The sequence below is a fragment of the Plectropomus leopardus genome, chromosome 3 (assembly GCF_008729295.1).
Source record: "Plectropomus leopardus isolate mb chromosome 3, YSFRI_Pleo_2.0, whole genome shotgun sequence".
NCBI lineage: Eukaryota > Metazoa > Chordata > Actinopteri > Perciformes > Serranidae > Plectropomus > Plectropomus leopardus.
The window spans coordinates 30550523-30566781 of NC_056465.1; the positions used below are offsets into that span (position 1 = coordinate 30550523).

At 39.5% G+C, this 16259-nt stretch overlaps 2 protein-coding genes and 1 long non-coding RNA gene across 3 annotated transcripts; 1 reads left to right on the forward strand and 2 right to left on the reverse strand.

Moving 5' to 3' along the window:
- The first annotated feature begins 448 nt into the window (after window positions 1-448).
- Window positions 449-15198, forward strand: LOC121939970. Its single transcript, XR_006105554.1, has 8 exons — window positions 449-521; window positions 7013-7095; window positions 7193-7289; window positions 7710-7774; window positions 7853-8032; window positions 13945-14051; window positions 14141-14221; window positions 14863-15198. It is a non-coding gene; the product is annotated as an uncharacterized LOC121939970 (long non-coding RNA).
- Window positions 3089-5990, reverse strand: pigc (phosphatidylinositol glycan anchor biosynthesis, class C). Its single transcript, XM_042482853.1, has 3 exons — window positions 5919-5990; window positions 4747-4978; window positions 3089-3873 (listed from the first exon to the last, which is right to left on the reverse strand). Exons 2-3 carry the CDS (start codon window positions 4972-4974, stop codon window positions 3217-3219), a joined length of 885 nt encoding a protein of 294 aa, XP_042338787.1. The 5' UTR covers window positions 4975-4978; window positions 5919-5990; the 3' UTR covers window positions 3089-3216.
- Window positions 10892-15977, reverse strand: tmed5 (transmembrane p24 trafficking protein 5). The gene is given in 5 exon segments (XM_042482862.1): window positions 10892-11607; window positions 13852-14032; window positions 14114-14211; window positions 15660-15707; window positions 15709-15977. Coding segments are annotated over 5 exon segments (684 nt in total). The 5' UTR covers window positions 15850-15977; the 3' UTR covers window positions 10892-11391.
- Window positions 15978-16259: the final 282 nt, after the last annotated feature.

Genomic DNA, 16259 nt, shown 5'->3' on the forward strand with positions numbered 1-16259 from the left:
ACACACACAAACACACACACACATATATAATTTTAAAACGGGGGTAGGATTAAACAATATATTCTCCTCTGCTACTTTTCGGACATGCTTATGTTTGTTTGCTGGGTGTCCGATGGGCATTCAGATGTTTTTTTGTTTTTCTTGCTTATATTTCATTTTTGTTGTCTTGTTTCATTTGCCATGTTCGAAATAAAGATCTAACAAACCCTTGTGTAGAGCTCACTAGCAGTGTTAGTTATATTTCCACTGTAAATGAAACTTCATCTAAATAGACAAAAAAAAAAAACGATAATCATATTCAGCTGTGCAGTCTGTGACGCGCTCGTGTTACGTCGCACCGTCCTCGTTTGTGTCCGCGCGGCTCTCGGAGGCTCGTGAGGCCGCTCGGTGACAGGCTGCTCGATTTTAACACTGTTAAAATCGAGCTTCATTTGTTGCTAAATGGCGCCACCACAGCAGGCAAAACCGGCTGCAAAGACCGCCGTCCATTTCGCACCAGGCCGGGGAAAGGAGAGGTGAAGGTATGACACCTAGCGTCCATCACACACGCGGGAAGCTGCATTCATGCTCGCTGCTGTTGCACGTGTTCAGGTCATGCATCAACTACCGTGCAATACATGAAAATGAGTCACTCAGTAGTTACCCGAACAGTAGTTATGGTTTTTATTTTGTCGGAGTGAAGACAAGAATGAAGACAAAATAATATCTTGACGTGTAATGTTAGCTGCTCTTTAATATATTGAAACAAAAACACCAAAAAAATGAAAATAAACAAAGTTGCAACAGTTCTACACACCGACACAAAAAGAACACAACTGACACAAAGTCAAACATGGTACATGGAGTTAAATTAGTAATCAAAACGGTGCGGACAACTCCTGCTGTGCTGCTGTCTGGGCTCAAAGATTTAAAGCAACAGTTTTATTTTTCGTTTTTTTAAAGCAACAGGTGTTTCTCATCAACCGGCGACGCCATATGACGTCACTGACCGGTGTGTCCCCGGAAAGCGGCGGGGATGACTCATAAATGCGACTTAAGCAATTTAACCCTTATGGACTATTTTTCGAATTTGACATAGTTTTCATTCTTCTTATTTTCTTCTTTTTGATCATTTTGGCTATGTTCATGCGTATGGAGTATTTCTTTTTCTGGTTGCAAGAGTATATTTAGAGTGTATTTTTGTTTAATCTTGTAATTTCCTACCCGGCTCCTACAATAAATCTGAAATACACAAACTTTTTCACATTCAGACTTTTTGTGTTGGAAGTACAGATATGAGGAAGGGGAATGTAAACATGATAACTATGGTTTTGTTTTTGGTTTTCTCTTTTCTTGGTTTCGTTGTGGGGATAGATGCAGAAGCGAGGATTATGAGATTGATTGTGATGGATTAGAATAAAATAGAGGTAGCAGTTTACTTCTTCCTTCAAAGTCTGGCCCGGGGACCAATTGTGGCCCTTGAACAGATTTTAAATGGCCAGTGGCTTGTCTTTCATGTGGCCTGCCACTCATTATTGGCTAATAAAACTAGATCACTCAGCACTTTTTGCCATTTTTTCAACTCCTGGTGAGACTATCACACAGTTATAGAAATGCATCAAGTAGGAACTACGCAGGCAGAACTAAAAAACTGTTTTCATAAAGAGACGACAAACAAAGCATAACAGCGTCGACAGCGAGGGCCACCGCTTTCAGAAGTTCAAATTCAATTGAATATGAACCAGTTACGTTTCTTTAATCTGTGTCTGATTTTTTCTTTTAGTAACCATAATAATTATCTAATCTGGTCCCCATTCAAGAAAGTTTTGACACCCTTGTCCTACTCCTTTTTGGATATGAAATGTTAATAATGTGTTAAATGTTATCTTGCTTATGAAAATATAAAATATATATAAACATATACATAGATTTTTTTTTAAATGTTAAAATTCAAATTCAATTATTACTAATATTTTTGTCCTCTGTGATATACCGATGGCTCTTTTGTTATTGTTCTATTAGTATAATATACTATGTATACTAAATCTGTATTATGCTTTTTTAAAAATTTAAAACAAATAAAAAAACCAAATCTATAAAAAGCAGCGTGGTTGACAGACCGCGACAGCAGCACTGCAGCAGTATTGTTATGATGATCAACAGGAACGGGTTCAACAGGAACCGGTTATGCTGGACCTCTCCCAGGTTTCTCCGTCTAATTAGGAAGGAACTGTCAGGTTCATTAAAATAAAAGCTCCCATTGTCATTGATTACTTGACCAGCAAACTAACCCGCCACACAAAACCCAACTCTAAAACTTAGTGGATATTTTCTCCCGTCACAAAGTTGCTGGTCTAAAACCAAGATGAAATGAGCATCATGTACCACTGACAATACATCTGAGGCTATGATTTAATTATTTTTGCATTACACATCCACTGTAGTCAAGGTAAAAATGACCTTCTGGCGATCCCTTTTTATTGAAAAATCCTTTAAAATTTTACATTGCACTTTTATTTTGTCATCTTAACAGTTTGCAAGCCACTGGCTTTAACACTATGCATTCATCCACTCATACGCAACATTAAAAACCATAAAAACATGAAGCACGGATTATTAAAACGCCACTGATATCAAATTAGTGCATAGTCCTTACTTGATACCTTCAGTACAAACTCTGTGGTCAACACTTGACAATAGCAGCTCGAACATTAAAAACGTCTTTATATTCTCTGTTGGAGTAAAACAAGTTGTCATGGCTGTCCAAACACAAATGGACCAATGATAAGAGTTGCCAGTTTAGATCTACAGCACCAGCATAATACGGCAAACTGACATTAAATTAATATAATAAGTTTTCAATTGGCTAACACCTTAACCCTTTGAACCCTAAGGAACTTGAACAACAAGGAAATGACCTGGGAAAATTCTTTAAAAAATCCGGATCATTTTGTAACATCATTTTAAGTATGTAATCATGATCATTATAAATATAATTTTTCCTTTAAGTTGTTTTGTACACACTTTTCCCAAGCCTTTTTTAAAATAATTTTCTAAGTATACTAATCTCTTGTAATTTGTGAAACATTTATTACCAAGTTGCTCCCCCTTTTTTTTCTAATTAAGGAAAGAGACCAATTTGCTCATGGCTCAAAGGTTTAAACACTTGTGAAAGGCTTGTGGAAGCAGCTCAGTGAACAGTGATGTTGCTTTAGGGTTCAAAGGGTTAAATGTCCATTAGTGAATGAAGTGGCTGAGGTCTTCATGAATCACGGCCTCGTCCCAGGGCCCGTGGATGTTGTCTTTGTGCCTCTGCAGTCTGACGAGCAGCAGGGGGCAGAGTAATGTAACGCTCCCTAAGGCCAAGGCTAAGAGCACGGCCCCCCCTGGCCACTGGGACCCCAGACCACCCACCCCTCCGATACACACCCCCACACACACCCCGGTAAAGTGCCTGGGTGCGTTCTCCCTCAGCCTCTGCAGCAGGCAGGGCCACAGTGCAAACACGAGCAGAGCGCAGCTGAGCATGGCGAAGGTGTGCAGAGCTCCAGGTAACCTCGAGGCTAAACACACGGAGGCAAACAGGGCTGCGTTTAGGGAGAGGCTTCCGGGGGGTGACGGCTGGGCGTAAGGGAACGACACCAGGTGGGCCAGCAGCATCATGGCAGACATGGCGTACACTGTGTCGGTACTCACAGACTCGGTCAGTGTCTTTAAAACTGGCGAGAAGCCAAAGGTGAAGGAAAGGAAAATAGTGGCACTCTGTAAGTCAGCCAGACGAGTCCGGGGCTCACAGCCTGGTTCGACTTGAGACGTCAAGGCTTGGTGCAGTCCATAACCCAGCAGGGCGCAGGTGAGGCTGGTCCACAGCAGTGTCTCAGGGGACAGCAGACCCTGTAAAGAAAATTATGCATTTAATGTAGTATATAGTAATAGCGTACTATTTCATACTTCAAGCAGTGATACTTAACTTATGGGCCAAATCTGGCCCCTGATAGGGTCGGGGTGGTTCCTCAACCATTTTTTAATTCACAATAAAAATAAAGTGTTTCACACTGGAGGTTGTTTTTGCACTTTTAGTATACATAATGTGCCACAGTGCATAAAATAGCATCAAAATAAAGCTTTATTATTAAAAAAGTGCCAGTGGAGGATCCCCTCAATCAATGACAGATGTCCTAGCTAAGCCACTAATGACCTAAAAGCCTAGTAATGTCCAAAATTTCCTAAAATCCCACAAATATCCCAAAACCCCAGAAACATTCTAAAATCCTATACAACTTCCTCAAATCCTAGAAACGTCTTAAAATCCTAGAAATGTCCTTTTAATACCAGAAATGTCCTAATATCCAAGAAACGTTGTAAAGTCCTACAAACATCCAAAATTCCTAGAGAGATCCCAAAATCTGGGTCGCCTGGTGGCTCAGTGCATAGAGCGGTGCCCCATGTTCAGGGGCTGAGTCCTTGCCGCAGCGGCCGCGGGCTCAGGTCCGGCCTTGGCCCTTTGCTGCATGTCTCTCCCTCTGTCTCTCCCTTTCATGCTCACACTGTCCTTTCAATTAAAGGCGATTAAAAAAAAAAAACATCCCAAAATTTGAGACACAACCTAAAATCCAAGAAATGTCCTAAAATCCTAGAAACATGTACGAAGCTGCTGTGACTGGCCCCGGGCCTCCTGTCATTTAGCAAAAGTGGCCCCTAAGCAAAACAACTTGAGTATAGCTGCCTTAAAGTCACAGTGAGCACACAGATTTTCTGAAACTTTACCTGCTCCATGTAGAGCCAGATCGTGATAAAAATGGCCACACAGGACAGCTGCTCCCCAACAAAGCCGGCTTCTCTCACTACGGCCCAGTAACGGTACTGCCGGATCCCCTCATTCCTTCGTAACTCCTCCAGGAACCGCTGGTCCACATAGTTATCGGGGAACGGCTGGCGCTCCCACAGCACCTTCCGCCAGGGCACAGCTGGACCCGGGACACTGTCGGGCCCCATCACCCTGAGCACACAGTCAGTGAGCCATTACTGTATCAAACACTTAGATTCATAGACAATACTCCACTCTTTATTTATAAAAGATGATATAATTTTATGATGTCATGAAACAATATTTTTGCGATTTTTTTTAACTGTTTGCCAAATGCTGAGTATTGCAATAACATATTCTGCCATACACTGCGATTTAATTGCCTTTTTTTAAACTGCAAATTCTAAATAACAATTTTAGCCAATTTACATTTTTGAGTTTTAAATTTTCAACAGTAGTGAAGTATATTTAAAATTGGTGTCTTTAAACATATAAATAAAGTTTTTTTTAATTATTTTTTAAGCCAAATCGTTTTGTGTATGTAGCATTTAATACGTGGAATAATAATCAAGTTAATTATGTACTTCATCAGCCGAGAAATGGCGTTTGTTAAAAAATGATAAATCTGTCTTTTTAAAAAAAAAAAAAAAAAAAAGTTTTGAAAGGTTCTTCTGTAACATAAATCAAAAAGAAATGGCATGAAAACAATCTTCAAACACAAGTTCATTTGTTTCCCCTTGGCAATAATAAAACGAGCATCTTTTGTTTACATTTGGGAAGAAATGACAGATATTAGCTTCAACCGGGGACTTTGACATACTCTCCAAAATATCTGCTCTTAGCTCGGAAGCTAATGAGCTAACTCTTATGTAATGAATGCATTAATTTTATTTGATCTACAGCTTTTTAACTGTATGGCGCTCTGGAGTTGAGTCGCACTTGTTGTGTCATGTTTGTGGTCAACAGTTTGAACCGTTGAGCTGAGCTGCTAGCATGTAACTCTCGGTACTTCCGGCTTTCACGCGACAATAAAACCAAAAATGACACCTGTACACAAATGTTTATGAACACTAACACGTTAAAGATCCATCGAACTATCACCACAAATGTTTTAAAATGTTTTAATACCTACCTGAGATGGGATTTTGTTCAGCACCGATGATGCTACGATCTCATCCTGTCATTATACCGGAAGTGTCGTGAAGCACGTTAGCGGGGCTCGAGCTCACAGCGCCCGCTGCTGTGAGATTCTTAAAAAGGCGCGTGACAAACTGTCGACTTTATAACCGAGGTGTGATTGACTCTAGTACATTTACTCAGGTACTTTACTGAAGTCTAATTTTGAGGTACTTAAACTTAAGTATTTTTATGCTCTGTTACTTCCAGCTTCTACTTCACTGCATGTAATTTTTTTAATCGCGCTACATTTGTTTTAAAGCTTTAGTTTCTAGTATATTTTGTATAACAAATCAAATTTTTTCATTATTATTTTATTTTAATTATTCAACTTAGACATCACAGGTCATTCTAAGCCAGCTGGGGAGGAGGGTTAGACAAAAGGTTAACTCACTGTTGTTTTTTTTATCAATACCCGACAATTTAAAAAAACATACGGGCACATATGGATGAGTTATGGCTATGTGTATATAATTTATTATTACACTCTGAGTCTGCACATGACTAAATAAAAATTTGATCACAAAGCAACAAATCTAAATTTGCTTATAGTTTTTAAAAATATTCTTATCTTATTATTTTTACTTACTTTCTCTGCTATATGACTCATTTTATTTGTTATTTTCTTGTGATTTTAATTTAGTTCATGTCTTTATTGCCTTGTGAAGCACTCTGGTTTGTTGTTTTTCACTGTGATCTATGAAAAAATGTGTCTTGACGTGGCTTATAATTAAAACAAACAGCAGTACATAAAGTCATTAAAATCAGCTCTTGGCCAGCTGTAATATTAAAGTGATAAATAACTGTAATTTCAATAATATTTTATATATGACTTTTAAATGGGCCATTCTGCATAATGAGTACTTTTACTTTGGTACTTTAAGTATATTTTGATGATAACACTTTTGTACTTTTACTTCAGATTTTGAATGCAGGACTTTTACTTGTAAGTGTATTTTTACATTGTAGTATTAGTACTTTTACTTATGTAAAAGATGTGAATACTTCATCCACCACCGCTGATAACTTTGTTTCTTTTCTTTGTTAAAGGTGTCTGTGTTGAACATACGAGGCCCCTTCTCTGCTGAAATTATAAGACCAACAAACCCGCAGATGAACGTGCCAATACAGAGGTAATTATTGTCACGAAGCCAAAGGTTTGTGTCACTTTTAACACATTTACTACGCTGATATTCATTGATCTTACTTCATCTATATTCTGTCAAATAGCAGCATCTCAGTGCACCGACCACAGCCCTCTGTGGCAGCCAGCAGACCTGCCAGCTCCAGCACGGTGTCAAAGGGACCACCAACAGTAACTGCCATGGTAAATTTTGACAAGGACCCTGCCGTAAGGGACTGAGGGGAGGTGCACATTCGGCGGGAGGGAGCTATGTTCTTTGATTTGACTTTGGGGATGAAAATTTAACTTTTGTATTTATTTCAAAGGACTCCCCTTTATTAATCAGAGGGACTGGCTGGGGTGTGATGTTTTGTTTTCTTGATCCTCCCTGAAGCTACATATATTTTTCCTTGCATTTTCCCAAATCACTCATGAAGGCTCAAGGAAAAAACTTGTAGCTCCAGGGAGGGTCATGATATAAAAGAAACCCAAAGTCACACCCCAGCCTTCTTGTCTCTGGAAATAAAGTACAGTTCCTACTCTCTTTACCAATTCACATAGTTGTTGTCTTTTTCTTATCTGATGCTCGAGTGTTTTGTACATATCACTTATCTTTCATTCTAGTTGAGGATAGGATCGTGTCTTAGCAAAGACATCGTTTCCAGTTCCACAATGCATCGTCAGCGCCTGTAAGTGTCATGAATCAAAGTCTAATAATTAGAGGATGAATAGTGCAGATGACTCAAAACCACTTTGTCTGCTCTCAGTTCTCCTGGGCTGCGTCCGCTGTGCTCGCCTGGGGTCTCCAGTTCTGCAATGAGTGAGTGTCTTATCATCAGATCTCTGGTTCTGCACAAACACATCCAGAAGAAGACACCAGACCGTCCAGCAGCTCAGTGACGGAGTCACTTTGTTTCATCTGAGCTTCAGGCCTCGCTTACTCACAGGTATCTGCATAAACAGTTTGACATGCTGTCTCCACATCCAGTGCAATAATTCAGATTTGTAAAAAAAACAAACATTTTTGCTGAATAAGAACACAACAGGACACAGAAGTCAGAAAAATGTATGATTGTTTAATTTATACACATTTACAACTACAGGACATTAGTTGAATAAATATATTTTAATGTAACAATCCCTCTTTCCACTTCTTTCCACTGCTCCATCAGGGTAGTAAAAAAAACTTTCAAAGACAGTTTAGCTGTTGACCCAGAAACTTAAAACAATGCACTACTCAGCAACTTAGAAAATACTTTAAAAATGTTTGTATTTTTGATTTTTGTGGAACTATAAAGTAAATCAGAAACTGTTTTTAACCTAATAGTACTAAACGATCACTTATATAAGATTTATAGAATCTCATCATACAGTACTTAAATTAAAGGGACACTTCACCTTAAAATCAAAAATACTTATTTTTCCCCTTACCTGTGGCGCTGGTTATCAATCTAGATTGTTTTGGTATGAGTTGCAGAGTGTTGGGAGATGCGGGCCGTAGAGACGTCTGCCTTCTCTCCATATGATAGCACTCGGCTTGTGGTGCCAAAGCGGCAAAAAAACAAAACAAAATAAAAAACCTAACATTTGAAAAACTCAACAGCAATTTCTCTTTTCAGAAATTGAGACTCAGTTACTAAAGATAATCCACAGACCTCGTTGTGAGCAGTTTCACGTAGGAGCTGTTTACTTTCCACTGAACTACAACCACCGACTGCATCACCACACAGAAGGCAGTGTGTTTCTACTCCTTTCTCCCTTAAAACCACTGAGCAGGATAACATTACAGCTCAGCCAACGAGGACGCCTTTAAAACTGACATCTCCGCTCGTCGTCTCGTAGATGTATGCTTCCTTCTGCAGGTTGATGCAGTTGACAGGTGCGGTTCGGTAGAAAGAAAATAGTGCCAACGTGAAGCTGATCACAAGGAGGTCTGTGCATTATCTTGAGTAACTGGGTCATTTCCAATTTCTGGGAAGAAACACTGATGATTTTTGTCGTTGTGCTTTGAGCACCACGAGCTGAGTGCCTTCTAGTTCCATTATACTGGAGAGAGACAGACATCTTTACAGTCTCCAACACTCTGCAACTCACATCAAAACAATTTAGACTGAAAAATAATGCTACAGGTTAGAGGAAAAACAGGAATTCAGTGTTAACTGTCCCTTTAAACACTGCATACCACAGAGATCAGGTGGGCAATGAATACAGAATGATAGTAAGCACTTAAACTGAGGCACGGGATGACTGTTCCTTAAAACAATTTGCATCCTTGCAGGGACCCATAATGCGTACATACTGTGTGGTACAACTGCATGATTTTAAATCAGACAAAATTTGGTTTCACAGCTCGTAGTTCCAAGATAAGGCCGTTAACAATGAAGGCATGAACTCACGGTTTGATTTTTATCTTACAGCACAGAGCAAAAGATGGCAGCAAGAAGCTTCCAGCAGGGTAGAGAGTTCCCACCTGTGGAGCCCAGTAATAATAAAAGATAATCCCAGCAACCGTTTCACAAGCCACAGTACTGTCTTAATACTAAATAAGCAACTGAAAAGAGAAAAATCTCTTGAGCAGCTCCTTAACTCACATATCAAAACAAGTTGTGGACCCTTTTCTGTTGGGCCCCAATTAAAAACATTTCAGGGCCCATAATGTTAAATTAAGCTCTCAGAATACTCAGACAATAATAGGTTCTGTGGCATCAGAGGCAGCGCAATGATCAGATGTTAGTTTGTAATGGTGGTTAATAATATATGAATTATGAAACAAAATACATCTTAAAAAGAATGCTGATGTAGCCATGGCAGCAAGTGGGTCATGCATATTAACCCTTTGAAACCTGAGGAAACTGATTTGATTTTTTAGAAAACATGGGGAGAAGGCAGTGAGCAACTTAATGAGACATGACCAAAAAAAATTGCAAGAAAATTAAATTTAAATAAGAAAAATAAAAAAAGAAGAAATGTAAAACAAACAAACAAGAAAAAAAAACAAAAAAACTGCTGAAAATAGAAAGGATTTTTTTTTTTTTTTCATTTAAATTTCCCCCCTAAAAAAAACCAAATTTTTTTTGTAGTCTTTTTCTTGTCCCCTTTCCCTTTTTTTGCAATTTGTGGGACATTTCTTGTCAAGTTGCTCACTGCCTTTCCCTTATGACTTTTAAAGAAATCAAACCAATTTGCCCAAAAGGGTTAGGCAGCTTTTAAAACGCGTCTGAACGCAGCACAAAAAACCCAAACTGATGGTTTCAAAGAGCTAAAACTGAGCAGTGCACCCATGCAGTAGTGGTAATGACCTTCCAGGTTTCAGTAAGATAGAAATAGACTTCGAGAGAGAGACAGACAGGACCCAACATCTTCACACGGCGGGTGGCTGTAAACGGACACCTGCCAGCAGCAGTGAGGCTTCACAGACGAGAGCTGCTGCCATTTAGGCCACAAGTCACGGCGGTGGAGAGGAGAGCAGTAGTCATTAAGATATTTGGAGATGGCCTATTTCCTTTTCTCCTACTCCATGGCCCCTTGAGTGCCAAAAAGCAGCACTAGCAGCGTTGTCCTACCTAAATAACTGTCTTTTCAGTATTGGCATGTGAGGGAAAGTGTTCTAGAAACAACATGATGGCAATGGGAGAAATATTCAAAAGGCCTCACTGACTGGAAAAAAGGCTGGCAGCTAAAAACAAACCACTAAGGCGTCTCAGTAACACACAAAGGTCCATTTTTGAGACCGTATGGGGAAGACTTACCGATTGCACTTCCCACTCTTATTTGGCTGAAATAAATCAAATTCTTCTGACACTATACAATTTCTTCATCTAGTTTATCTCAAATAAAAACGTGTCCAAAGAAAACAGGACATTTTTTGCAATTGGCCTTTCAACTTTAGGCTCCGTTAGAAAAACAGTCTCATCGTAAACGTGCTTGTTATGTCACTTTTTGGGAAGAGCTACAGCCACAAGGAGGACTATAAAACAACAAACAAGGTTCAAGGAGAGACAGAGACTTTTGACTTTTTTTCTGCAGCAAAGACACTGATTTTGCAAAGTAGAGGAGGAGATAGTTGTAAGTTCTTGTTCCAAACCAGGGACCCCCGCTGTCCCTTTCACTCCAGTGCACTGAGCAACAGCAGAGGTGACGCCGTCATTGAGAAAATGTCTGTTTGTGTACCTGTGCGTGCATATGTGTATAGATGACATCTTTGTTTTAAAAGTCACAAACCAGGAGATGTGCTGAAAAAAATCCCAAAAGTATCTGAGGGCAAGTGCGTTAGTTTCTCTCCCCCGTCCCTCCGTTTGGGGTGGTGTTATGTACGAATTCTTTTATCTTCAAACAGCGAGCGGACCAGGTAGACCTGAACCGTCGATACTATTATCATAACAATGAGATTTACGACAGACCAGAAGTTCACCCTGTCGAAGTTGCTCTCCTGGACGTTTCTGTCGCGAGCCTCAAACGCCCGCAGCAACGTCTGGATGTGCACGCTTTTGCCCAGCCGAGCCTTCACGTTGTTCATGGTGTCCTGGAGGAGAGGAGACACAACGGTCAGATTAACTTTACAAAGCAGAGCCATCGAAATGAGAGCTCTGAGTTTGTAAACGAAGCAGGTCAGTCAGTTGCGTTTCTTTTTCCATTGGAAAACAACTTCCTGCACAGCTGAAAGACACATTTCCTGTCTTTTTAAGTGAGGCTGTTGTGACTTTTGACACAAATTACGGCAGTTCCTGGTGAAGGGGTGGTGCAGGCTATTGTGGTGCAAGAGTAGACAATTGGCTGCCTTTAGCCAATAGGTGAGAGTTCATGACATTTTCTATTCTTGTAACACTCTCCGTGTGACTTTGCATGTATAAGGGTTTTTCCACGGGTCGGTCCACTTTTAGCTCCGCTGTGCCAACATGCGTTTCCATGCCAACTCGTGAAGATCTCCTCCCCTGAGATGTCTCCTCTGGGGTTAAACTCATACATGTTTGTGCTGCGGACTAGACAGAAAGCTGTTTTTGAGAGTTGCTCTGTGTTCAGCTCTCAGTACTTTTATAGCTTCTACCTGCAGCTCAGTTCAGTATCACTCCAGTGCTCCTGTTTGTACTTTAAAGGTCCCATATCAGGCTAATTTCCAGGTTTATACTTGTATTTGGGGCTTCTACAAGTACATGTTGTCATGCTTTGTAATTATAAAAACTGAGTAATTTTTTTCATAATGTCACCCCGTTTATACCTATATTTCGGTGCCTGTCTGCCTGCCTCCCACAAAAAGCACGGTCTGCTCTGATTGGTCAGTGTTTCCATGTCTGCTCTCTCGCTGTCTCTGCACCATCATTGCAGCTGAAGAATGACTGCACTTTCTATCTTTATATATTATAGTTCTGACATCACAATGTCGCGTAAATCCTGACGTCTCGTTTAAAGACAAAAGTGTTTGAATGTGGACTGTGTAGATTTCTCTGTGGATTGAGTATTTTGATACTTTCATAGTATTTATTTAGCTCCTATATCTGCTTTATAATTTAAAAAAGACATGAAAATCTGGCTTTTTACAGGATGGGACCTTTAAGATATCAGCCTTATCTTACTGTTTACTTATCACTTTAATCTGCATTGGAGCTGTTGAGTTACTGATTATGCAAACTAAACATTTGATACAGTTGCTGTCTCACATTTAAAAGCTTTCCTCTTATGAATGAGAGGGCTGCTTTATTGTGAAGACAGTCGAATCTGAAAACGGTGTGCACCGTTTTGCTAGTTTCCAGGAAGAACGACATGTTTCCTTAAAAAGGTCTGAAACGATGTGCAGCAGGCTTTGACATACGTTTTTTCCTGTTTGGTGGATGTGTCAGAGGTCTTACCCTATCAGCAGCAACGTACAGTATATACAGGGTTCCCACAGTCATGGAATATTGTGGCATGTTATGACATTGCTACAGTAATCTAGTTTTTGTTTATTATCACGTATGTTTATTAATTTTCCTCCTGTGTTCCTTGTCACTCTTCCTGTGGTCCAGCTAGCTGAAATTATGTCCGAAAGAGAGCTTTGAAAATGCTGCACAAGTGGGGCAGGATAACTAATATGTAGGAACCTTGTGTATAAATCCCAAATCTAGTAGATGGTTACTTATTGTGCATACAATATTTAGTTTTATTTCACACATTCTATGGAAACAGTCCCATGCCAAAATAGTTGTATTGAATTAAATTGAATTAAACCCCACCATATTAAAAGGCAGTACACTTGCGTAACACAACAGGTGTTCAGCGCATCACCATTTTTTGAAAATAAGCATTATGTCATGTTTCGTCAGGCCTCATTGTGGCTCTAGTCTAATCAACAAGATATGAACATATTGTGCACTATTTGGTCAGCGATTAGAAATATTTTTAGCGAAGAATAATACAAACAGAAACTACCACAGTAAGCTAAAAATAGCTGCAGGTGACGGCTCCCAGTTCAGCTCAGTACAACTACCCCTCCACCGTGCAAAAACCCTTTTATGGTGGACTGCATGTTATTTAGATGGCAGCCTGTTGGGTCACTTTGCACCCTCTATGTCATTCTGTGGGCATGGGTGCCACCATGACAATTATCTAAATGGCAGAGAAGAGGGGCAAAGTCTAAAACAATAACACTTAAATCAGTTTTACCTTCCGGCTCAGTAGTTCCCACACAAACAAACCTATTATACAACCTCTCTGGAATGTCTTGCATGTCAAATTTCACATTTTCCGATTAACATAATGCTGTAGTGTTCTGTCAGACCGGCTGCACTCTCACCATAATGTCTTCTAGCTTCATGTCCAGCATGTCTGTTCCATGGACATACTCCTTCCAGTCGTCCGGGTCCTCATCTGTATCCATGTTGTCCAGGATCAACTCGAAGAAGATGAGCTTCTCGGAGACGGAGCTGAATGAGTTGTCGAAGCAGAACATGTAGTCTCCGTCCTCGGTCTCCACCCTGGAGGAAAGCACACGCAGTAAGAGCTTGAACATGTATGTGTGTCAGTAGTGTTTGTCCCCGCCGTATCAACTAACTTACGTGTGCACTCCATCTGACTTGTGGTAGTCGCTGAACAGAACTTGGCCAGACGGAGAGGATATGAAGAAATCTACATCGAGACCTGCACCATCTAATACCTGTGCACAGGTGAGGACAAATAAAGGAATTAAAAAATTAAGACATGAAAAAAAATACTGCAAGTTTGTGGGTTGATGGGTTGATTGCAGCAGCACTTAATTTCTGTATTATAAAGTAATAAGTATAAGGGAAATAAGTATACAACATTTTTTTCATTAAACACATTTAATAATTTGGATTCTGCTGGTACCATGAGAAGAGGAACTTTTTAATATCATGATGCCCCCACATCTGAACTCCAAAGTAGGTATGGTATTGTTAGGGTCGTGTACAGAGCCATTTCTCTACCAAACACGGTGCATCATATTGTTGCCAAAAAGTTAGATTTTTGACTCATCTGACCATATTAATTTCTCCCAGTAATCTATAGGCTTGTCTAAATGTCGTGGCTAACTTCAAACAAGCTTTTGTATTTTAGCAGTTTACCGTAGTTTAGAGGAGATTTCAAATGATGCGATATATATATGGTGTATATTGTAATATCATTTAAAGCCATATAGCCAAGCCTTAGTTAGCATGTTTAATACTTTTTTCTTTGTTGCATATAACTTTGATTATGGATTGAAATGTTACATTTTTTTATCTGCACAGTTTTGTTGAGTTAATATCAATGTCTGGTCTAATCTGTTATTTCCCCCACTGTATGTTAGTTTTTCCTCTCAAGGTCTCCATCACGCTCCACTGAAAGCGATGCTTTGTCCTCCAGGGTAGACACTACTACAGATATATAAAATGCTTGGATTGTCTCCCACGTGAAAAAAAACAACAAAGGGCAACTCCCTGTGCTCTCTTTTTGAGTAGAGTCAGAGATTCATTCAGTGCATAACAGGCATAACGGGTTCCTAACAATATGAAATTTAAAGTGAGTCACATAACCTGCTGGGTCTCTCACTCAACAGAAAGTGTGAATCAGCACAGAAGTGTGGTTTGCATTAATGTTATGTGCAAATGTTATGTAATTCAGAAAATGTGTATAGTAGCCATAAAAAAATAAAAAATAAAAAGAAAATAGCACTCTTGGTCAATGTGACTACTAATGTTCACTGAATTTGATGATTGCACATATTAATGTATTTGTTCTGTGTTACTGTTTTTGTTGTTTTAATTATAGGTTGTGCTCGCTCTTTTTAATGTGTGATAGTTGTATTTGTCTGCTTGTATTTATTATTGTAACAATGTTTTAAACCCCCAGGTCACTTGGAAAAACGATTTTAAATCTCAGTGAGTCTTTTACTGGTTAAATAAAGGATATATATATATATATATATATATATATATATATATATATATATATATATATATAAATCAACAAGTGTAATGTTATGTCAATGCTGACTCTCGCTTTGGGGTTATCACTGATTTGGCGGTCTGCAGACAGAGATAGGCAGTTTTGGTTTCTAAGTAACAATTTTATAAAGATAATGACAGTTTTCTGAGTCTCTTTTACCTGATATTCAATCTCCAGTGAGGCATCTTTCTTCATGGTCTGGAAAAAAACACTCCTTGCGACCCGGTGGGAGAGTGAACGTGAAGTCGCTGTCTAACGACTGAGAGAAGGCAGACAGCACCACAAACCTCTCCGGGACCAGAGCAACAAACACGGACAGGACGCTCAAAATTACCCGGACTACCTCCATAGTCGAGCCTGCGTGTCTAAAAGTCCAAAATGAAGCCGAAATGGTGACACAGTAGCTGGCTACTGCTCTGATTAGTGTGCCGATAGACGGCCAGTTATGTTCCCACAAACTTCACTTGTGTTGAAATGTTCTCACAGTTAGTACTGACGCCTGTCGATAGTTCAGGACCCCGCCTGTTTAAAACAAAAAACACATTTTTTTAAAAGTTAATACTTCAAATAATGTAGGAACAGGTCAATGTTCTTTTTTCAGTCACATTTATTTTTGGTTTGACATCGGTTATACATAAGACACCATAGAAAAATACAGGCACATTATTAGAGCGCTCCTCGAATTGCACGTTGGGATATGTAGTAATTGTATTCCACGTGAGGTAAACACATCTATGGGTTAAACGGGGATAAAAAGAA

Excerpts from the sequence above, each read along its gene's own strand:
- pigc (XM_042482853.1), bottom strand. The coding sequence starts at position 4,974 with ATGGGGCCCGACAGTGTCCCGGGTCCAGCTGTGCCCTGGCGGAAGGTG. Across the intron at positions 3,874-4,746 it reads TCTGGCTCTACATGGAGCAG|GGTCTGCTGTCCCCTGAGAC; the intron begins GTAAAGTTTCAG and ends TTTTCTTTACAG.